This window comes from Oncorhynchus nerka, linkage group LG3, assembly GCF_034236695.1.
Source record: "Oncorhynchus nerka isolate Pitt River linkage group LG3, Oner_Uvic_2.0, whole genome shotgun sequence".
NCBI lineage: Eukaryota > Metazoa > Chordata > Actinopteri > Salmoniformes > Salmonidae > Oncorhynchus > Oncorhynchus nerka.
In genome coordinates, this window is record NC_088398.1 from 19,086,468 (window position 1) to 19,109,775 (window position 23,308).

The window sequence follows — 23,308 nt, forward strand, 5'->3', positions numbered from 1 at the left end:
AAGGAGTCAGGAAACGTCCTACAATACACAAATACACACAGTCTGTTCACGCTGTGTGTGTCTGTCCTACCAGCCTGGGTCCTGGTGGCCTGTCTGATGACTCTCTGCAGACTCTTCATCTCAGTGTCGATCTGGGAGTAGTCCTGTTCGCGGGCGTCCACCTTGGGCGTGGAGAAGAAGGAGGGGTCTGTGCCCATGTAGGAACACTGCAGGTGGCCCTCATTGCTCAGGGTCACCACCACACCCTTCAGGTCCCTATGGGGGGGTTGAAACATCTGCCTTGGTCAGAAACAGAAAAACTGCTATATGATTTGTGTGAGGAAAAACAGTTTCATAGCAGCTTCTCAGCACACATCATTTAGAGATAGAGAATATAGAAGAGAGATAGAACAAGATAATGACAGGGACAGAAGAAAGTTAGGAGATGTGATGCAGTGTGTGTGGTAACTGGTTACAGATGTGTTGTGGTGCCAGGGCAGTGAGGCAGTAACAACCCCCCCACACACAGGGGGTTTCCAGCCCAGAGGAGTAGTAAGTCCCACACCTGCAGGAGAGGGCGACTAAGGGCGGGTATAAACCCCCCTTTTACTGCTGCAGGGGCACATTCACAGCTACTCCCTCTCCCCTCCAAACCAGCCCTCCCCCATTACTAAAGCCCCCCATAAAAAGCAGCAGCCCTGCCGCCACAGGGGAGGGATTGACCTACCCAACCTACCCACTCAGCCATCCAAATAAAATGTCATCACTATAACACTATTCTATCAAACTCAAGCATGTTTTCTAATTGTGTGCCTGTGTGCTCGCGCGTGTTTCTTTCCCATCAGGTCTAAAGTCCAGTTCAAGTGTTCCGTTTCCCTTTTGTCCATATGAAAAGGTATTTTTCATTGTTATTCAATCCAGAAAGTTTCAATCGGATAAGTTATTTGTCGCTTGATAAAGATGAGCAATGATGACTGTATAAAATAAAATAATAAAAATACTGAGCTATATTGTATGCAAAAACAATTTGGGAAATTCTATTTCATAGTAATACAAGTGCTCAGAGAAGGAGATTTTGTTTAACAAGTAAAAAAAAAAATCCTCAAAAAAGGTAGAGGTCAAAATGATTAACACTACAATTTCTTATAAATAAAGTAGTCAAAAGTTTAGTATTTGGTCCCATATTCCTAGCACGTAATGATTACATCCAGTTCGTGACTCTACAAACTTGTTGGATGAATTTGCGTTTCAGATTATTTAGTGCCCAATAGGAATGAATGGTAAGTAATGTATTGTGTAGTTTGAGTCACTTTTATTGTACACTGAACAAAAATATAAATGCAACATGTAAAGTGTTGGTCCCATGTTTCATGAGCGGAAATAAAAGTTTCCCAAAATGTTCCATACGCAGATAAAGCTAATTTCTCTCAAATTGTGCAGACACATTTGTTTACATCCCTGTTAGCGAGCATTTCTCCTTTGCCAAAATAATCCATCCACCTGACAAGTGTGGCATATCAAGAAGCTGATTAAAAAGCATGATCATTACACATGTGCACCTTGTGCTGGGGACAATAAAAGGCTACTCTAAAATGTGCAGTTTATTCACACAACACAAAGCCACTGATGTCTCAAGTTGAGGGAGCATGCAATTGGCATGCTGACTGCAGGAATGTCCACCAGAGGTTTTGCCAGAGGATTGAATGTTCATTTATCTACCATAAGCCGCCTTGTGGCAGATTTGGCAGTACGTCCTACCGGCCTCAACCCCAGAACACATTTTTGGCGTTTTGTGGGAGAGTGGTTTGCTGACGTCAATGTTGTGAACAGAGTGCCCCATGGTGGTGGTGGGGCTATTGTGTGGACAGGCATAAGCTACAGAAAACAAACACAATTACATTTTATCAATGGCAATTTGAATGCACAGAAATACCTTGACGAGATCCTGAGGCCCATTTTTTTAAAGTTATCTGTATGCTAAGTCATGTGAAATCCATAGATTAGGGCCTAATGAATTTATTTCAATTGACTGATTTCCTCATATGAACTGTAACTCAAAATATTTTAAATTGCTGCATGTTGTGTTTGTTTTTGTTCAGTACAAATAGGACTAGAATATGTTTCTAAACAGTTCTACATTCATTTGGATGCTACCATGATTAAGGATTATCCTGAATGAATCGGGAATAATGATGAGTGAGAAAGTTAGAGAGTCAAATATCATACCCCCAAGACATGCTAATCTCTCACCATTACCAACAGGGGAGGTTAGCATGTGAGATTTTTCTCACTCATCATTAGTCATTTACCTGTGGTAAATTCAATTGATTGGACATGATTTGGAAAGGCACACACCTGGGGTGGCAGGTAGCCTAATGGTTTCGGTTACTGGCATTGGGCCAGTAACCGAAAGGTTGCTGGATCGAATCCCCGAGCTGACATGGTCATGGTCATCCTGCCCGAGCTGACAAGGCAGTTAACCCACTGTTCCCCACTCAACCACTGTAAATAAGAATTTGTTCTTAACTGCCTTAAATAAAAGGTTACATTTTAAAATAAGGTCCCACAGTTGCATGTCAGAGCAAAAACCAAGCCATGCTGTCAAAGGAATTGTCCGTATAAGACGGTGTCGAGGCACAGATCTGGGGAAGGGTACCAAAACATTTCTGCAGCATTGAAGGACCCCAAGAAGTTTGGAACCACCTCTTCCTAGAGCTGGCCCCCCAGCCAAACTGAGCAATCGGGGGAAAGGGGCCTTGGTCAGAGAGTTGACCAAGAACCTGATGGTCGCTCTGACAGAGTTCCAGAGTTCCTTTGTGGAGATGGAAGAACAACCATCTCTGCAGCACTCCACCAAATCAGGCCTTTATGGTAGAGAAGCCAGTCCTCAATAACAGGCACATGACAGCCCGATTGGAGTTTGCCAAAAGGCATCTAATGGACTCACAGACCATGAGAAACAAGGTTCTCTGGTCTGATGAAACCAAGATTGAAACAAAGACCCTTGATGAAAACCTGCTCCGTTCTCATCAAGGCTCTCACTGTACTTTGCTTCATTCATCTTTCCCTCGATCCTGACTAGTTTCCCAGCCCCTGCCGCTGAAAAACATCCCCACAGCATGATGCTGCCACCACCATGCTTCACCGTAGTGATGGTGCCAGGTTTCCTCCAGATGTGATGCTTGGCATCATTATTCATCACTGTTTGTGTGGTAAATAATTGTTGTAAATTGCAGTGTGATTATGGCCATTTAGTACTACAGTCCACCACTCCCTTTTGATTGACCAGCTGTAAGACATTGTGAAATAATTTCCTCTCAGGGATTTGGGTGGATTTCTCATGGTGATAACCATGACAACAGGTGATCATTAATAATAACACACTAATAATAATAAATCTGGCATATGGGCTTCAAAAAGTGTGTGTGTGCGCGCGAGTATGCCTGTGGGTGAGAGAGTAGCGCTCAGCAGAGAGAGAGAGAATGAAAGCTACACGTATGTCCTATCTAGAATGCGTTCTGTAAGGTTGCGTGGAGGATGAGTGTAACTGTGTGTGCTATGCAAATATGTGTTTGTTCTGGGAGGGCCCAGAGAGAGGCTCATCTAGTTGGTGCTGACAGAAGGGCTCTTTAGAATGGAGCCAACAGAGCAGAGCTACTGAGATACACAGGGACACTCACCCATGGAGCACAGGAATGGAGCCAACACACAGGGACACTCAACCATGGAGCACAGGAATGGAGCCAACACACAGGGACACTCAACCATGGTGCACAGGAATGGGGCCAACACACAGGGACACTCAACCATGGAGCACAGGAATGGGGCCAACACACAGGGACACTCAACCATGGAGCACAGGAATGGAGCCAACACACAGGGACACTCAACCATGGAGCACAGGAATGGGGCCAACACACAGGGACACTCAACCATGGAGCACAGGAATGGAGCCAACACACAGGGACACTCAACCATGGAGCACAGGAATGGGGCCAACACACAGGGACACTCAACCATGGAGCACAGGAATGGAGCCAACACACAGGGACACTCAACCATGGAGCACAGGAATGGGGCCAACACACAGGGACACTCAACCATGGAGCACAGGAATGGAGCCAACACACAGGGACACTCAACCATGGAGCACAGGAATGGGGCCAACACACAGGGACACTCAACCATGGAGCACAGGAATGGGGCCAACACACAGGGACACTCAACCATGGAGCACAGGAATGGGGCCAACACACAGGGACACTCAACCATGGAGCACCAATTTGTAAGTCGCTCTGGATAAGAGCGTCTGCTAAATGACTTAAATGTAATGTAATGTAATGAGCACAGGAATGGGGCCAACACACAGGGACACTCAACCATGGAGCACAGGAATGGAGCAAACACACAGGGACACTCAACCATGGAGCACAGGAATGGAGCTCCATCTGAATGCTTCCACCCCTCCCTTTCCATTTAGAGTCCCACTCTCCTCTCCTCCTTTCATCCTCTGTTACCTTATCGGATCAGTGGCATCTGAGCACACACTGTGTGTTTAAGTGTATTGGCGTAAAGTTACCATCAACTATGGGGTCCAATTCAGATAAGTCAATTGAAGAGAGGGAATTCATGAATGGAAAAACGACTTACAACTTCTTCTTTTGTTTAATGTGGGCTTTTGAATTTAATTTCCTAAATTGACAGAATGGAAATGATCCAATCCTGGTTACAGTACACAACCACCAAATTCATGGCAACACAAACACACCAAACATAGCAGCAGCGGGTGCCATGGTAACGAGTGTGGGGTGGGGGTACTCACGGGAAGTTAGCGAGCCTGACAGCCACGGGGGAACAGGAGAGCTGGGCGGCCCACTTCAACGTCACATCCTGGTACACCAGCAGCATGTTGTTATGGTTACCGACCAGGGTGTTGGTGGTGCCTTCAGACACTGGGAAGAGAAGGAGGGGTCAGAGGTTAGATACAGTCACAGGAGATGCATGACACCTAATGAAAAGTGGTTTATAAATACAGTCCTTCAGTCCATCCATCAGTCATCAATGGGATATCGATTTGCTCGGAGTTGCTTTGGCAGGCTAGAAGCCGGTGCATAGAATGACAACAAACCTTCAATGAATATTTAACAATTCAGAAAGCAAAAAGAGCTCAAGTCATTACAAATGAATTAAACAAGGCCTAGTTCTGGGGTGAGGGTGTGAAAACACCTTTGGGTTTGGGCGTGTGCGCGCACACACACACACACAAGCATTTACCGTCACTGCCACCATGGGAGATCTGAGATGCACCCACCACCCACGCCTAGCCAACCTCATTTGGATGGATAGAGGGCAGGGGCAGGCAAGGCCGAAATGACAGACACCGTTTATATAGGACTCCCTCCATCCACTACATAGAACAGCATTTATTTTCTCCTCTTTCGCTCCTCCTGGTTCGTTCTGTTCTGCCACTGTGGCCAGGCACTGTATTAATAGCAGTGTATCAGACAGACATGTGGCAATGGTTTCCCTGAACACACCTTACCCTGAGGTGTATATGTGTGTGTGTGTGTGTGTGTGTGTACACTAATTATAAGTGATTATCATCAATGCTGGGGTTAAATGGCTGTATTATCACTCCTTGAGAGAAAAACAGAGGATGTGTGTGAGAGCGAGAGAGAGAGCGAGAGAAAAGGAGAACGCAAGCCAAAAAAGGCAGCTGCATTGCGGAGGGCCAGAGGGGGAAACCTGTGAAATACTGAGAGCGGGCCGGTAAACCGCTAAAGTTCCAGCCAAAACAATGTGAAAGTCAGCAGCCCGGAAAGTTCCTCTCCCTCTCTCTGTATTGAAAACCAAACCGCAGCAAATTACCAATAGCGGGAAGCCATTTGCCATACTATCCGGGTGGCTGCTGAAAACACAACCAGAGAAAACTATAGAGGACTGTGATCGATGTCACCTGGGATCCTGGCCTTAATAGATGAACGATGCAAATGGAATGGGAATAGTGTGATGTAAGGTTGTGTGTGTGTGAATACCAGAGGGAATGGTGCTCACAGGTCAAACAACTCAATGAGGAATAGCAGGTGCCTCTGGTTGAAAATAAAAATAATTCTCTCAACCACACTGCTTCTCTTCTTCTATCCCTCTCTCTCACCTATTTCCCTCCCTTCTCTCTCCCTCACCCTTTTCTTTCTCTCCCGCTATCCTTCCCTTGCCATCCCTCTCTCCATGTATATACAGGTAACTGGCAAAATAAAGGAAACACTTGAGTAAATGAGGGATACAAAGAATATTGAAAGCAGGTGCTTCCACACAGGTGTGGTTCCTGAGTTAATTAAGCGATTAACCTCCCATCGTGCTTAGGGTCATGCATACAAAATGTCCAGTTGACCATTATTTTGGCTACCATGGCTAGAAGAAGAGAACTCAGTGATTTTGAAAGAGGGGTCTCAAAGAAGCATAATGATTTTAAAGGGTGTGTGTGTGTCTGTATATATCTCAGTCACCAGATCTCAACACAATTGAACACTTATGGGAGATTCTGTAGCGGTACCTGAGACAGCGTTTTCCACCACCATCAACAACAAAACAAAAGAAAGAAAGAATGGTGACGTAGCCCTCCAATAGAGTTCCAGACAATTGTAGAATCTATACCAAGGTGCATTCAAGAGGTTCTTGTGGCTCATGGTGGCACCAATGCCCTATTAAGACATTTATGTTGTGTTTCCATTATTTTGGCAGTTACCTGTAACTGAGCTCAGCTGGAGAGAGGTGTGTTGGCTGGAACCCAGTGATAGTGGGATTAACATGCAACACGCAGACCCCTGATCCACAGGGCATTGTGCCTGCAGAATATGCTGTGTGTGTGTGTGTGTGTGTGTGTGTGTGTGTGTACTTATGCAGGTGACAGTGCTGTGTGTTGCATGTTCGAGGTGCTGCATGTGCTAAATATGGATCCGATTAGAGTGTGCCTTGCTCTGTGACATTTCCTACTTCCTCTGGTTGGAGTGGTATGTTGGGAGTCAGTCAGGACAGACAGATGCACTGTGTAGAGCTGTACTCCGGTCCCTCATTAAACCAAACCCAGGAGCCGAGAGACTCCCTATCAGATGAACCTGAGCTCACGGACAAACGCTCATTCTGCTACCGCCACACACACTGGACAGGCATGGGGAAGGTCTTATCACCACCAGAAATGTGTTAGACCAATAATATTCATCAATAATATGGGAGGATGGATATCTGCTATGGGTGCGTTCTGAGCCCTCTCCTGTACTCCCTGTTCACCCACGACTGCGTGGCCACGCACGCCTCCAACTCAATCATCAAGTTTGCGGACGACACAACAGTGGTAGGCTTGATTACCAACAACGACGAGACGGCCTACAGGGAGGAGGTGAGGGCCCTCGGAGTGTGGTGTCAGGAAATAACCTCACACGCAACGTCAACAAAACTAAGGAGATGATTGTGGACTTCAGGAAACAGCAGAGGGAACACCCCCCTATCCACATCGATGGATCAGTAGTGGAGAGGGTAGCAAGTTTTAAGTTCCTCGGCATACACATCACAGACAAACTGAATTGGTCCACTCACACTGACAGCGTCGTGAAGAAGGCGCAGCAGCGCCTCTTCAACCTCAGGAGGCTGAAGAAATTTGGCTTGTCACCAAAAGCACTCACAAACTTCTACAGATGCACAATCGAGAGCATCCTGGCGGGCTGTATCACCGCCTGGTACGGCAACTGCTCCGCCCTCAACCGTAAGGCTCTCCAGAGGGTAGTGAGGTCTGCACAACGCATCACCGGGGGCAAACTACCTGCCCTCCAGGACACCTACACCACCCGATGTTACAGGAAGGCCATAAAGATCATCAAGGACATCAACCACCCGAACCACTGCCTGTTCACCCCGCTATCATCCAGAAGGCGAGGTCAGTACAGGTGCATCAAAGCTGGGACCGAGAGACTGAAAAACAGCTTCTATCTCAAGGCCATCAGACTGTTAAACAGCCACCACTAACATTGAGTGGCTGCTGCCAACATACTGTCATTGACACTGACCCAACTCCAGCCACTTTAATAATGGGAATTGATGGGAAATGATGTAAATATATCACTAGCCACTTTAAACAATGCTACCTTATATAATGTTACTTACCCTACATTATTCATCTCATATGCATACGTATATACTGTACTCTAGATCATCGACTGCATCCTTATGTCACTAGCCACTTTAACTATGCCACTTTGTTTACTTTGTCTACATACTCATCTCATATGTATATACTGTACTCGATACCATCTACTGTATGCTGCTCTGTACCATCACTCATTCATATATCCTTATGTACATATTCCTTATCCCCTTACACTGTGTATAAGACAGTAGTTTTGGAATTGTTAGTTAGATTACTTGTTGGTTATCACTGCATTGTCGGAACTAGAAGCACAAGCATTTCGCTACACTCGCATTAACATCTGCTAACCATGTGTATGTGACAAATAAAATGTGATTTGATTTGATTTGATTTTGTCCTACAATAATATGTCCTACAAATAGTGTGTCTGATATCAAGCAGTAAACAAGCTAATGATATCAAGCAGTAAAGCAGTCTTATGTGAGGAAGCAGCTAGGGTTGTACCATTACCTGAGGAGTAGGGGAGGAAGCAGTAGGGCTCTACCATTACCTGAGGGGTAGGGGAGGAAGCAGTAGGGCTCTACCATTACCTGAGGAGTAGGGGAGGAAGCAGTAGGGCTCTACCATTACCTGAGGAGTAGGGGAGGAAGCAGTAGGGCTCTACCATTACCTGAGGGGTGGGGAGGAAGCAGTAGGGCTCTACCATTACCTGAGGGGTAGGGGAGGAAGCAGTAGGGCTCTACCATTACCTGAGGGGTAGGGGAGGAAGCAGTAGGGCTCTACCGTTACCTGAGGGGTAGTGGAGGAAGCAGTAGGGCTCTACCATTACCTGAGGGGTAGTGGAGGAAGCAGTAGGGCTCTACCATTACCTGAGGGGTAGGGGAGGAAGCAGTAGGGGTCTACCGTTACCTGAGGAGTAGGGGAGGAAGCACTAGGGTTGCACCATTGCCTGAGGAGTAGGGAAGGAAGCAGTAGGGCTCTACCATTACCTGAGGGGTAGGGGAGGAAGCAGTAGGGCTCTACCATTGCCTGAGGAGTAGGGGAGGAAGCAGTAGGGCTCTACCATTATCTGAAGAGTAGGGGAGGAAGCAGTAGGGCTCTACCATTACCTGAGGAGTAGGGGAGGAAGCAGCTGGGGTTGTACTCCAGTTTCTTCATGAAGCGGATATGTCCGTTGTCTTTGAGGCAGTACAGGTTCCTTTCGCCGCAAACAAAGATGGAGGATGAGGACGGAGAGAAGGAGGGGACACTGAGGTCCAAGGCCTGCTCCCCTAGGACCAGGGTCCAGTCAGCCTGAGGGGGAAACACACACAGGGTTAAACACACACACAAACACGCACACACACACCCAGTTCTCCTCTCACCGTCAGTCTCTTCCCTGCAGTTTTGCCATGCTGCTCAGCATCCTGTCTGGTCTCTGCATCCGTGGCCACCGCTAGCGTCTCATACCTGGGTTAGGAACACTCAGTTTAGACACACACACACTGTACGCAATGGTAACACTTCAGAAACACTTCAGCTGGACCCTCTGTCAGAAGCCCCACTCTTATAATAAATTACATCCATCGGTGTTATCACAACTACATTTTATGCCACAAAACATTCAGGTACGCTAGTTAGCGAGCATCATGCTTTTACGTTCTCAAACAATGGCCTTATTAATAGCAGTATCATGACACTGATCTGGAGTCAGTCTACAGTAGTCTCGCAGTATGGCATTAATACAATCTGATTTCCAGTAAAAAGCTGGAACTGGCTATAGTATTTACAGACATCTCACACACACACGCTCAGTCACCTGGCCCCTCGGGAGGGAGAAGGAAAAGCTGCTAAGAATCAGATAATTATGTGAAGGGGAATCAGAACCTGCTAAGCCCTGATGTTTATGGAGCTGGAAACGACAGGAGACTATTTGCTCTGTCAGGGAGAAAGTATCTTTCTCGCCCTCTCTCTGAGAAAGGAATGGAGGGATGAACATGCCCAAAGACAACAGCAAGCAGTGCCAATGGGAAGGTGGAGGACTATATTTTGCCATTACAGGTTGCAGAGGGGTAACAATAGAGTACACTCCTGACAAATGCACATCGAATAAGTGCACTTCGGTTTGCATTCATACAATTACTTTTGATTAGCTATAAGAAACCTGAAGGCCTCAATCCTAAATGGATGGGAAAGGTTGGCACAACCTAGCCAAGGCCTTTTAATGACAGATTACTATGGCCAGGTCTGTTGGTGAATGAGCTAGTGTGAAAGAGACCTAACACTTAGAATCACAAAGAGTGTGTGTGTGTGTGTGTCGAGTCCAAACCTTGAAGAACTGACTCACCAGCATGCACACTGGTTGTAAACGGTGAACACACACATTCAGAGTTCCACAGCTCAGACCAGCAGAGCAGTGAGGGTGTGTTTACATGAGTATAAATATGTGCATATTATGCATGCACGGTTGTGTGTATGAAATGTATGATCCTGTGTGCACATGAACATACTACCAACACACACCTCACGAGGCGCACCTTTAACCAGCGCAACCCACACAAACCCAGTCAACCTCCCCAGGTTGGATAGAGTCTCTCTGTGTCTCAGACGACACAGAGTGAGTGTGTGAAGTCATTTATATGAAAGAGGATATCTCCCCAATACTTCCCTGATACACAAAATCACATTCACCAATGCTCAAGCGGAGAGAAAATCAACATTACTGGCTAAACAAACCGAGGGAGCGGAACAGTTCCCTAGCTGACTGATATTATGCAGTACATGACACTCAGAGCAAGGCTATTTCTAACTAACATGCAGGATTTTCATTTCCAAATTTAGCTCTCTTCGTATCTACAGTTTATGACTTTTGATTCTAGATATGATCAGAAAGTGGGATTCTAGCCACAGAGACCAAGTCTAGACACAGCCAAGTGTTAACTGGGGACAGAGCGCTTCATCCTGGGCCGAATTATTTTTCTTAGAATTCATATATACAGTCTGAGAATTGAAGAGAGGGAGGAGGGGGAGGAGGGAACAGGGGGGTCAGCGTTTCAGCAGGGATATCTCGTCTGGGGAAGCTCTTGATATCGGAGAAATCTGGGATAACAAACAGCTGGAAGGCCTGGTTTCACACACCGAAACACACACACACGTCAGCCTTTCCCCAATTTCCATCCGGTTTTAGCAGGAGCGTGAAAAGGGGAAATCCCGGTGTGTGTTTGTAGAGGAAGGTAACTGTGATTACTGTGGAGGGGCGATGAGTGGCCAAAGCAGAGGAAAATAAAGACAGGGCTTACATGGGGAGCTGTGGCGATCAATGAGTGGAATTTCATTAGGATGTGAAAATGTTAACTTAGCACCGGAGATAACCAGACTCAGCTGTGGCAATAGGGCCCAATACACCCAATCTGCCATCTGCAGTATCCCCTATACACTATTTACACACACACGGACACAAAGATGGAGGCACACACACACACACAGAACACTCTCCCCTATTATTTAAAGATGGTGCAGTGGTTTGTGGCGTTAGGACTAGAAAATGGCCTCCCGTCTGCTGCACCACAGATGTATTTAAAGATCTAGAGCAGAGTAGCAGGCAGACGGCCTTCAGAGGCAACGAGTACACTTCTTCACTCCCTCTCACACTCACTTTTTCATTTACTTACTTACCTGTGAGGAGGGTGTGTGTGTACGTGTGTGCGTGCTTTGCAGCGTATGTGTGTGTTTTGCAGCATATGTGTGTGTTTTGCAGCGTGTGAGTGTGTACCTGTAGCTCTCCACCTGTCGTGCTGAGGACACAGTGAGGAAGGTGTCAGTGCGGGAGCAGTAACACAGAGGACCAGGCAGGAGGAAGCCAGGGAGGAAACGGCCAAATGAGTAACTCTCCTGCTCAAAGAACATCAGCATGCCGTCCATGGACTGGATACACATAGAGTGGTGGTCTGAGGGGAGGGAATAAAAGACAAAATGTTACATTAGCGTTGAATAAACGTTAATTCAAAACACAGGGTTAGGACAATAACAAATGACAACCTGGTGGGATCATACTGGCATCATCATACTGGTACACACAATGACAGAACACAGACCTGAATGCTGCCTGACTAAATGACTTGCAGAATTGTATACGTTCTGTGAAAAAATGTATGCATCATACAGTTCTGCTTGACTTGTTGGGGCGGCTCTGCTTTGTTGTGGTGGTGGGTTAGCTGCTCTGCTATGTTGTGTTGTGGTGGTGGGTTAGCTGCTCTGCTTTGTTGTGGTGGTGGGTTAGCTGCTCTGCTATGTTGTGTTGTGGTGGGTTAGCTGCTCTGCTATGTTGTGGTGGTGGGTTAGCTGCTCTGCTATGTTGTGGTGGTGGGTTAGCTGCTCTGCTATGTTGTGGTGGTGGGTTAGCTGCTCTGCTATGTTGTGGTGGTGGGTTAGCTGCTCTGCTATGTTGTGGTGGTGGGTTAGCTGCTCTGCTTTGTTGTGGTGGTGGGTTAGCTGCTCTGCTTTGTTGTGGTGGTGGGTTAGCTGCTCTGCTTTGTTGTGGTGGTGGGTTAGCTGCTCTGCTATGCTGTGGTGGTGGGTTAGCTGCTCTGCTATGTTGTGTTGTGGTGGTGGGTTAGCTGCTCTGCTATGTTGTGTTGTGGTGGTGGGTTAGCTGCTCTGCTATGTTGTGCTCTGTGGTGGGTTAGCTGCTCTGCTATGTTGTGGTGGTGGGTTAGCTGCTCTGCTTTGTTGTGGTGGTGGGTTAGCTGCTCTGCTTTGTTGTGGTGGTGGGTTAGCTGCTCTGCTTTGTTGTGGTGGTGGGTTAGCTGCTCTGCTATGCTGTGGTGGTGGGTTAGCTGCTCTGCTATGTTGTGTTGTGGTGGTGGGTTAGCTGCTCTGCTATGTTGTGTTGTGGTGGTGGGTTAGCTGCTCTGCTTTGTTGTGGTGGTGGGTTAGCTGCTCTGCTATGTTGTGGTGGTGGGTTAGCTGCTCTGCTATGTTGTGGTGGTGGGTTAGCTGCTCTGCTTTGTTGTGGTGGTGGGTTAGCTGCTCTGCTTTGTTGTGGTGGTGGGTTAGCTGCTCTGCTGTGGTGGTGGTGGGTTAGCTGCACTGCTATGTTGTGGTGGTGGGTTAGCTGCTCTGCTTTATTGTGGTGGTGGGTTAGCTGCTCTGCTTTGTTGTGGTGGTGGGTTAGCTGCTCTGCTTTGTTGTGGTGGTGGGTTAGCTGCTCTGCTATGTTGTGGTGGTGGGTTAGCTGCTCTGCTATGTTGTGGTGGTGGGTTAGCTGCTCTGCTATGTTGTAGTGGTGGGTTAGCTGCTCTGCTATGTTGTGGTGGGTTAGCTGCTCTGCTCATTTGTCTCCTGCTGAATCTGATATGTCCATTAACACCTCTCGGACTGAGCAGGCTTGTTCACAGCAGCCTTACACAGCTTATGGTCTACGTTCTCCGAGTGCGTGTGTGGAGTGCTTGGAATGGTCCACTGAGTTTTATGGCAGAGAAAATCTGAGATGGCTGAGTATACACACACACACACACACACACACACACACGAGCCATAACACAGAACGGCTGTGGGAGCAGAGAACTATAATTAGGCCTCTACGCGCTATTAATTTTTTATTTTTTAAATCACACTCGCATCAACGAGGGGTCAGGGAGTACCACCTACAGAGCAGATACACAATAATAAACACGTGTGGGTGTGTGCGTCACCAGCTATTCTGGTCATCCCCTTTGGTGAACTGGGCTCAGGGTGGGAGGTCAGTAAAACACTGAAGAACAAGGCCACTCACACAATTACACCGCCCTGTGTGTGTGTGTGTGTGTCAGTGTAGGCACACGTGCAGGTATGGTGTGTGTGCATGTATGTGTGTCTTCTCACGCTGTGTGTGGGTCTACGCCCATACTAAAGATATCAAAAACCGCTCTCCTAGAGCTATAAAATATTAGTCCAGTACTTCTAACCTTAGCAGAAACATACAGAGGAAACCAGCCCTACTAATAGCATTAATAGAACATGCTGTTACACAGGTTGAGCCCAAGGACATAGCACAGTGACTGGCAGGACAGAGCAGAGCAGTGCAGTGTCTTTGGGCCTGGGTTCTGGGTGGAGTTGGGCTGGAGTGTGGGCCAGGTGCTGCTTAGAATGGCCTACGCTGTTTGTGTGTGTGAGTGTGTGGTCCGATTCTGACCCAAACCCAGCCCAGCCATTAGGGCTGTATTAGTACAAAACTGCTTTTACAGCACCTACAGTCATGGTCAGGAACTATTGGGTGCTCACATTTAGAGCAAGCTCCTACACACACTCATTTCATATAAATATACTCAGATGACAAGTGTGTATGGTGGTGTGTAGGAGCTGATTCCACAGGCTGTGCTGCTCCCTGGTGGTGGTGTGTGGTAGTGTAACCCTGGAGCAGGATCCTCTTGTACTCTTATTTATAGGAACATCATTGTAATCCACTCTCTCTCAACACTGACAGGAGAGGGACACGACTATTCTAAGAGTGTGCGTGAGAAAGAGAGACTCAGAGTAAGAAAGAGAAGGAGAGAAATGGAAAGGGAGGAGGGATAGAGAGAAAAAAAAAATATGGTGCTGGAGGGTAGGGCTGCAGTCTTAACGGCTCTTAACCAAACATGCTATTTTGTTCATTTTTTTTGCGTTGTTCGTAACTTGTTTTGTACATAATGTTGCTGCTACCGTCTCTTATAATCGAAAAGAGCTTCTGGACATCAGAACTGGGATTACACACCTCAAATTGGACAAAGAGTTTATCTTCAATGATTAGGAAGTGAGGGAAATACTACGGACAGCAGACCAGGCCCAGATCCCTGTGATTCGCTGGAAAAGGGAACGTAGGTTTCGTGGAAAGAGATCAGGATGCCTTATGAGGATCAGGCGAAGAGTGGCTAATCTGCCCATGCCTTCCGTTCTGCTACCTAACGTTAGCTAACGTTCAATCACTGGAAAATAAATGGGACGAACTGAAAGCACGTATATCCTACCAACGAGACATGAAAAACTGTAATATCTTATGTTTCAGAGTTGTGGCTAAACGACGACATTAAAAACATACAGATGGCGGGTTATACACTATCGGCAAGACAGAACAACAGCCTCTGGTAAGACACGGGAAGGGGGCAATTGCATGTAAACAACAGCTGGTGCACGACACCTAAGGAAGTCTCAGGGTTTTGCTCGCCTGAGGTAGAGTATCTCATGATAAGCTGTAGACCAGACTATCTGTATTTTTTGTAGTGGTCTGCATACCACCACAGACTGAGGCTGGCACTAAAACCGCACTCACTGAGCTGTATTCCGCCATAAGCAAACAGGAAAATGCTCATCCAGAGGCGGCGCTCTTAGTGGATGGAGACTTCAATGCAGGGAAACCTAAATCAGTTTTACCTCATTTCTATCAGCATGTTAAACGTGCAACCAGAGGGGAAAGAAAATCTAGACAACCTTTACACCACACACAGAGATGCATACAAAGCTCTCCCTCACCCTCCATTTGGCAAATCTGACCATAATTCTATCCTCCTGATTCCTGCTTACAAGCAAAAACGAAAGCAGGAAGCACCAGTGACTTGGTCTATAAAAAAAAGTGGTCAGATGAAGTAGATGCTAAATTACAGGACTGTTTTGCTAGCAGACTGGAATATATTCTGTGATTCTTCCGATGGCATTGACAAGTACACCACATCAGTCACCGGCTTAATCAATAAGTGCATTGAAGACGTCGTCCCCACAGTGACCGTATGCACATACCCCAACCAGAAGCCATGGATTACAGGCAACATTCACACTGAGCTAAAGGGTAGAGCTGCCGCTTTCAAGGAGCACAACTCTTACTCGGATGCTTATAAGAAATCCCTCTATGCCCTCCGACGAACCATCAAACAGGCAAAGCATCGATACAGGACTAAGATCGCTCGTCAGATGTGGCAGGGCTTGCAAACTATTACAGACTACAAAGGGTAAGCACAGCTGAGAGCTGCCCAGTGACACTAGCCTACCAAATGAGCTAAATAACTTCTATGCTCGTGTCGAGGCATATAACACTGAAGCATGCATGAGAGCATCAGCTGTTCCGGACGACTGTGTGATCACGCTCTCCGCAGCAGATGTGAGTAAGACCTTTAAACATGTCAACATTCACAAGGCCGCTGGGCCAGACGGATTACCAGGACGGGGTACTCCGAGCATGCACTGACCAACTGGCAAGTGTCTTCACTGACATTTTCAACCACTCCCTGTCTGAGTCTGTAATACCGTCATGTTTTAAGCAGACCACCATAGTCCCTGTACCAAAGAACACTAAGGTAACCTGCCTAAATGACTACTGACCTGTAGCACTCATGTCTGTAGCCATGAAATGCTTTGAAAGGATTGTCATGGCTCATATCAACACTATTATCCCAGAAACCATAGACCCTCTCCAATTTGCATATCGCACCAACAGATCCACAGATGATGCAATCTCTACTGCACTCCAAACTGTCCTTTCCTACCTGGACAAAAGGAACACCTACAGTTGAAGTCGGAAGTTTACATACACCTTAGCCAAATATATTCAAACTCAGTTTTTCACAATTCCTTACATTTAATCCTAGTAAAAAGTCCCTGTCTTAGGTCTGTTAGGATCACCACTTTATTTTAAGAATGAGAAATGTCAGAATAATAGTAGAGAGAATTATTTATTTCAGATTTTATTCCAGATCACATTCCCAGTGGGTCAGAAGTTTACATATACTCAATTAGTATTTGGTAGCATTGCCTTTAAATTGTTTAACTTGGGTCAAATGTTTCAGGTAGCCTTCCACAAGCTTCCCACAATAAGTTGGGTGAATTCTGGCACATTCCTACTGACAGACCTGGTGTAACCGAGTCAGTTTTGTAGGCCTCCTTGCTCGAACATGCTTTCAGTTCTGCCCACAGATTTTCTATGGGATTGAGGTCAGGGCTTTGTGATGGCCACTCCAATACCTTGACTTTGTTGTCCTTAAGCCATATCTTTGGAAGTATGCTTGGTGTCATTGTCCATTTGGAAGACCCATTTGCAACCAAGCTTTAACTCCTTGACGGATGTCTTGAGATGTTGCTTTAATATATCCACATAATTGTCCTCCCTCATGATGCCATCTATATTGTGAAGTACACCAGCCCCTCCTGCAGTAAAGCACCCCCACAACATGATGCTGCCACCCCCGTGCTTCACGGTTGGGATGGTGTTCTTCGGCTTGCAAGCCTCCCCCTTTTTCCTCCAAACATAATGATGGCCATGATGGTCAAACAGTTCTATTTTTGTTTCATCAGGCCAGAGGACATTTCTCCAAAAAGTACGGTCTTTGTCCCCATGTGCAGTTGCACACCGTAGTCTGGCTTTTTTATGTCGGTTTTGAAGCAGTGGCTTCTTCTTTGCTGAGCGGCCTTTCAGGTTGTGTCGATATAGGACTCGTTTTACTGTGGATATAGATACTTTTGTACCCGTTTCCTCCAGCATCTTCACAAAGTCCTTTGCTGTTTTTCTGGGATTGATTTGCACTTTTCACACCAAAGTACGTTCATCTCTAGGAGACAGAACGCATCTCCTTCCTGAGCGGTATGACGGCTGTGTGGTCTCATGGTGTTTACACTTGCGTACTATTGTTTGTACATATGAATGTGGTACCTTCAGGCGTTTGGAAATTGCTCCCAAGGATGAACCAGACTTGCGGAGGTCTACAATTTATTTTCTGAAGTCTTGGCTGATTACTTTTGATTTTCCCATGATGTCAAGCAAAGAGGCACTGAGTTTGAAGGTAGGCCTTGAAATACATCCACCTCCAATTGACTCAAATGATGTCAATTAGCCTATCAGAATCTTCTAAAGCCATGACATAATTTCTGGAATTTTCCATGCTGTTTAAAGGCACAATCAACTTAGTGTATGTAAACTTCTGACCCACTGGAATTGTGATACAGTGAATTATAAGTGAAATTATGTCTGTAAACGATTGTTGGAAAAATTACTTGTGTCATGCACAAAGTAGATGTCCTAACAGACTTCCAAAACTATAGTTTGTTAACAAGAAACTTGTGTAGTGGTTTAAAAACTAGTTTTAATGACTCCAACCTAAGTGTATATAACCTTCCGACTTCAACTGTACGTGAGAATGCTATTCATTGACAACAGCTCAGCATTCTACACTATAGTGCCCTCAAAGCTCATCACTAAGCTAAGGACCTTGGGACTAAACACCTCCCTCTCCAGGATTCAGTTGCACTTCCTGACGGGCTGCCCACAGGTGGTAAGTGTAGGTAACAACACATCCGCCACGCCCCTCAGGGGTGCGTGCTCAGTCCCCTCCTGTACTCCCTGTTCACTCATGACTGCGCAGCCAAGCACGACCTCAACACCATCATAAAGTTTGCAGATGACAACAGTGGAAGGCCTGATCGCCGATAACGACAAGACAGCCTATAGGGAGGAGGTCAGAGACCTGGCTGTGTGGTGCCAGGACAACAACCTCTCCATCAACGTGATCAAGACAAAGGAGATGATTGTGGACTACAGGAAAAAGAGGACCGAGCACGCCTCCATTCTCATCGACAGGGCTATAGTGGAGCAGGTTGAGAGTTTCAAGTTCCTAGGTGTCCACCTCACCAATAAACTAACATGGTCCAAGCATACCAAGACAGTCGGGAAGAGGGCACGACAAAACCTATTCCCCCTCAGGAGACCAAAAAGATTTGGCATGGGTCCTCAGATCCTCAAAAGGTTTTCAGCTGAGCATCCTGACTGTTTGCATCACTGCCTGGTATGGCAACTGCATTGATTTGATCTAATAGAGAAAGGATGTGAGAGAGAGAGCGCAACAGAGTGAGGAAGTGAATGGCAGAGAGTGTGTGTGTGTGCATGAACGAAGAGTCCATAAAGCTCCAGAAGTCTATGAAACAAAGGAAGGTGAAGAAGAGTTCAGGGGTTAATGAGGAATGTTAGAATGCCAGAGGAGAGAGAGGGAGAGAGAATAGGGGAAGAAATCATCCCTCAAGGGAAATATATGTATTTGGAAAAAAGGATAAAGCTCTCTACTCCGCAGCATCCAAGAAAAGTAATGACTCCCATCCTAAACATCTCCTCTATAACAGTAACCAACACAGCTCCAAGTCTCCTCACACAAACGTGCATGCGCACACAAACCAGTGTTTAACTGAAGCCCTTTTAGATAAGGGAAGGCCAATAATAGAACAAGGGATATATTGTTGAGGTATTTGTGTGTGTGTGTGTGTGTGTTCCAGGGAGCACGTGTTTGAATAAGTGTGCTCTCCCATTAATGAATTGCCTGTTGGAAGGACACACACAACTTAACTTACTGCACATACAAATACACCCACACGTGTGCGTGCACATGCATGCACACACCCATGCATACACTGATCCAGTCACTACCATCCAAATAAAGCTGCACCAGAACGCCAAGGGTTCCCCTCCACACAGAATGAATAATATTCTACACTCATAGCTCTGTGGTCATTAGAAATGGACAGTGAATTAACCCCCAAAAAATGGAAAAAGTGTGCGTGTGGTTAGTGACTACACTGTCAATCTGTTACATGTGAAGTGTTTGAGCTGCTCATGGGGGTGCTGTGATGTGTTACCTGTGACCCCTCCGAAGGTTCCATAGGTCATGTTGCAGGCGGTCCTCTGGAGGTTGTGCTCATAGACCCGCTTGAGCTGGTACTGAACCCCATGCTCCACATTACCAGCAGTACCTACAGTAGAGACAGAGAGTAGAGGGAGAGAGACAGACCCTCCATATTAATATTTATTGTCACATATCATTACTATATCCTATGGTTAAATCTGCAGAGAGAGAACTAGAAGAACGGGAGCAAACTGACATAGGATCAAAATCCAATCCAATCTTATTTGTCACACGCTTCATAAACAACAGGTGTAGACTAACATTGAAATGCTTACTCACGGGCCCTTCCCAACAAAGCAGAGGAAAATATAGAAAAAAATAACAATGAGTAAAGATAATTTGGCTATACAGTAGACAGAATACCAGTACCGAGACGATGTGCAGAGGTACGAGTTATTTGAGGTAGATATGTACATATAGGTCAGGGAAGGCAACACAATAAATAATAAACAGTAGCAGCAGCATATGTGATGAGTCAAAAATAGTTAGGTCAAAGAGGGTCATGCAGATAGTCTGTGTAGCTATTTGTTTAACTATTTAGTAGTGTTATGGCTTGGGGGGTTAGAAGCTGTTCAGGGTCCTGTTGGTTCCAGACTTGCATCGATACCGTTTACAGTGCGGTAGGTAGCAGAGAAAACAAAAAGTCTGACTTCGGTGGCTTGAGGTCTTGGATGTCAAGGAGCTTGGCCCCAGTGATGTACGGTTCCGTACACACCAACTACCCTTACGGTTGGATGCCAAGCAGTTGACATACCAAGCGGTGATGCAGCCGGTCAAGATGCTCTCACTGGTGTAGCTATAGAACTTTTTGAGGATGATTTTTCTTTCATCACATTCCCAGTTGGTCAGAAGTTTACATACACTCAATTAGTATTTGGTATCACTGCCTTCAAAATTGTTTAACTTGGGTCAAACGTGTCGGGTAGCCTAGAACATAAGAGGATCTGAGGGCCCGTGCAAAATCTTTTCAGCCTCCTGATGGGAAGAGGCGTTGTCATGTCTTCTTCACGACTGTGTTGGTGTGTCTGGACCATGTTAATTCCCGTGGACACCAAGGAAATTAATGCTCTCGACACGCTCCACTACAGTCCCATCAATGTGGAAATGGGTGTGCTCAGCCCTCTGTGTCCGGTAGTCCATGATTAGCTCCTTTGTCTTGCTGACGTTGAGGGAGAGGTTGTTGTCCTGGCAGGTCACTGACCTCTCTATAGGTGGTCTCATCTCCATCGGTGATCAGGCCTACCACCGTCGTGTCGGTGGGGTTGGAGTTGTGCGTGGCCATGCAGTTGTGGGTGAATGGAAGTATAGGAGGGGACTAAGCACGCACCCCTGGGTTGTTGCCTACCCTCACCACCTGGGGGCGGCAAATAAGGAAGTCCAGGATCCAGTTGCAGAGGGAGGTGTTCAGTTCCAGGGTCCTGAGCTTAGTGATGAGCTTGGGGGGCACTATGGTGTTAAACACAGAGCTGTAGTCAATGAACAGAATTCTCACATTGGTGTTCCTGTTGTCCAGGTGGGAGAGGGCAGTGTGGAGTGCAGTAGAGATTGCGTCATCTGTTGGGGCGGTATGCGAATTGGAGTGGGTCCACGGTGTCTGGGAGGATGGTGTTAACGTGAGCCATGACCTTTCCAAGCGTTTCATGGTTACAGTTGTGATTGCTACAGGGCCATAGTCATTTAGACAGTCATTTAGAATACCTTGGCATTCTTGGGCACAGGGACTATGGTGGTCTGCTTGAAACATGTAGGTATTACACACTGGGTCAGGGAAAGGTTGAAAATGACAGTGAAAGACACCTGCCATGTTCTGAGTAAGCGTCCTGGTAATCCGTCTGATCCCGCAGCCTTATTTGTATTTTTTTATACTTTGTTTATTGAATTTTCAATACCAGCATTTAGAAAATAATTGCACTTGTAAGTTATTTGGTAGTAGTATAAAACAACACATCAAAGACAACAATACAGCAAAACAGAGAGATAGACATAAAATATACAACAAAAACATAAGGAAACATATATATTTTTTTGATACAGTTGTTATGGGTCAACTAGTACAGATAATACCGTCCTTAACATCCGAGATGTCGTGTATACACATACCTGGCCTCTTACATCACCAATATATATATATATATACACATCACTCGAACTGCAAGGAAATGTATTAATAAGAAAAGAAGGGAGCCCACATTGCATAGAATTTGTCTACAGACCCATTGAGTGTGTGTTTAATTTTTTCCAACTTTATGCAATTCAAAACAGATTTAATCCTAAAAGCATGAGAAGGGGCTGCAGAGGATTTCCATCGAAGTAAAATTAATTGTCTCGCTAACAAAGTGACAAAGGCAATTACATCCTTATTAATTTTGGTCAATTGTATTGTGGGTATGGAAACCCCAAATAGTGCAATAAAAGGGTCTGGCTCGATCTGTGTGCAGCTTAATTCTGAGAGAGTGTTAAAGATGTCTTTCCAGAAACCAACAAGAGATGGGCAACACCAAAACATGTGTACATGATTAGCAGGAGACTGATTACATCATACACAATTAGGTTTCACACCCTTGTAAATTTAGGATAATCTTGCTTTGGTCCAGTGGGCCCTATGAATGAGTTTGCATTGAATGAGGCCGTGTCGAGCGGAAATAGAAGAGCTATGTACCCTTTTGAGTGCACCTTCCCATAGTTCATCAGATATTTCCTCATCCAGTTCCTCCTCCCATGAGGATTTAATATTGTTTAATGAGATGACTTGTAGTGAGCAAATTTGACTACAGATTATTGACACGGTGCCTTTTAGAGTAGGAAGTGGGACAAGAAATGTGTCGAACTGGGTTTCACCAGGAAGGGTGGGAAATCCTGGATCTATGCTGCGGCTGTAACTCCGGACTTGTAAGAACCTAAAAAAAAACGATGTCTGGGGAGACCAAATTTAGCTGATAAATTGTTCAAACGTACTAAATGTATTGTTAATATACAGAACTTTGAATCTTTTAATACCGAGACAAGACCATGTTGAGAAAGCACCATCAACCATAGATGGGGGAAAAACTGGGTTTGAGGCTACCAGAGCCAAAGAGAAAGATGGAGAAAGATGATGTGAGCTTTCAATTGATGAAGGTGGTGTAGCACCTTACTACGTTTAACTGGGTTATTGATGCCCCTGCAGTTCCAAGTGAGAAAATTAAAGCCATTACCTCCAGCAGGATGGGCTGCACTAAGCTGAGTCATGTCTTAAGAGAGAGAGGACATGTAAAGGACAAGGTACAATGTAAACTGAAGATCTTAGTTGAACCTAAAAGCGCAAATTTAAAAAACAAAGACAAGCGACGAGGCACAGAAGATATAAAAACTATATACAAATAAAGAGGGAAAAATCCCTTCCCTCACACCCTCCCTTGCCGAAGCATCACCCCAACTGAGATGCAAGCAAAACCCTAAATACAAAAAGTTTAGAGCAAAGCATGATAACTCTTACTCTGCTACCTGAGATTTGTGACCATTTAACTGGTAAGACAAACATACATAGATTGGTCCCCAA

General features: G+C 45.8%; 1 protein-coding gene across 3 annotated transcripts in view; it reads right to left on the reverse strand.

Annotated features, from left to right (window-relative positions):
* Positions 1 to 23,308, reverse strand: part of LOC115103639 (protein PTHB1) — a 207,677-nt gene that overhangs the window by 174,979 nt on the left and 9,390 nt on the right. For all 3 annotated transcript variants that reach the window (XM_029624498.2, XM_029624486.2, XM_065009244.1), the window contains exons 5-10: positions 19,724 to 19,837; positions 11,871 to 12,045; positions 9,484 to 9,568; positions 9,229 to 9,412; positions 4,802 to 4,931; positions 71 to 255 (exon numbers count right to left, since the gene is read on the reverse strand). In XM_029624498.2, the coding sequence (XP_029480358.1) occupies positions 71 to 255; positions 4,802 to 4,931; positions 9,229 to 9,412; positions 9,484 to 9,568; positions 11,871 to 12,045; positions 19,724 to 19,837 (873 nt within the window). The remainder of the gene's footprint in view (positions 1 to 70; positions 256 to 4,801; positions 4,932 to 9,228; positions 9,413 to 9,483; positions 9,569 to 11,870; positions 12,046 to 19,723; positions 19,838 to 23,308) is intronic.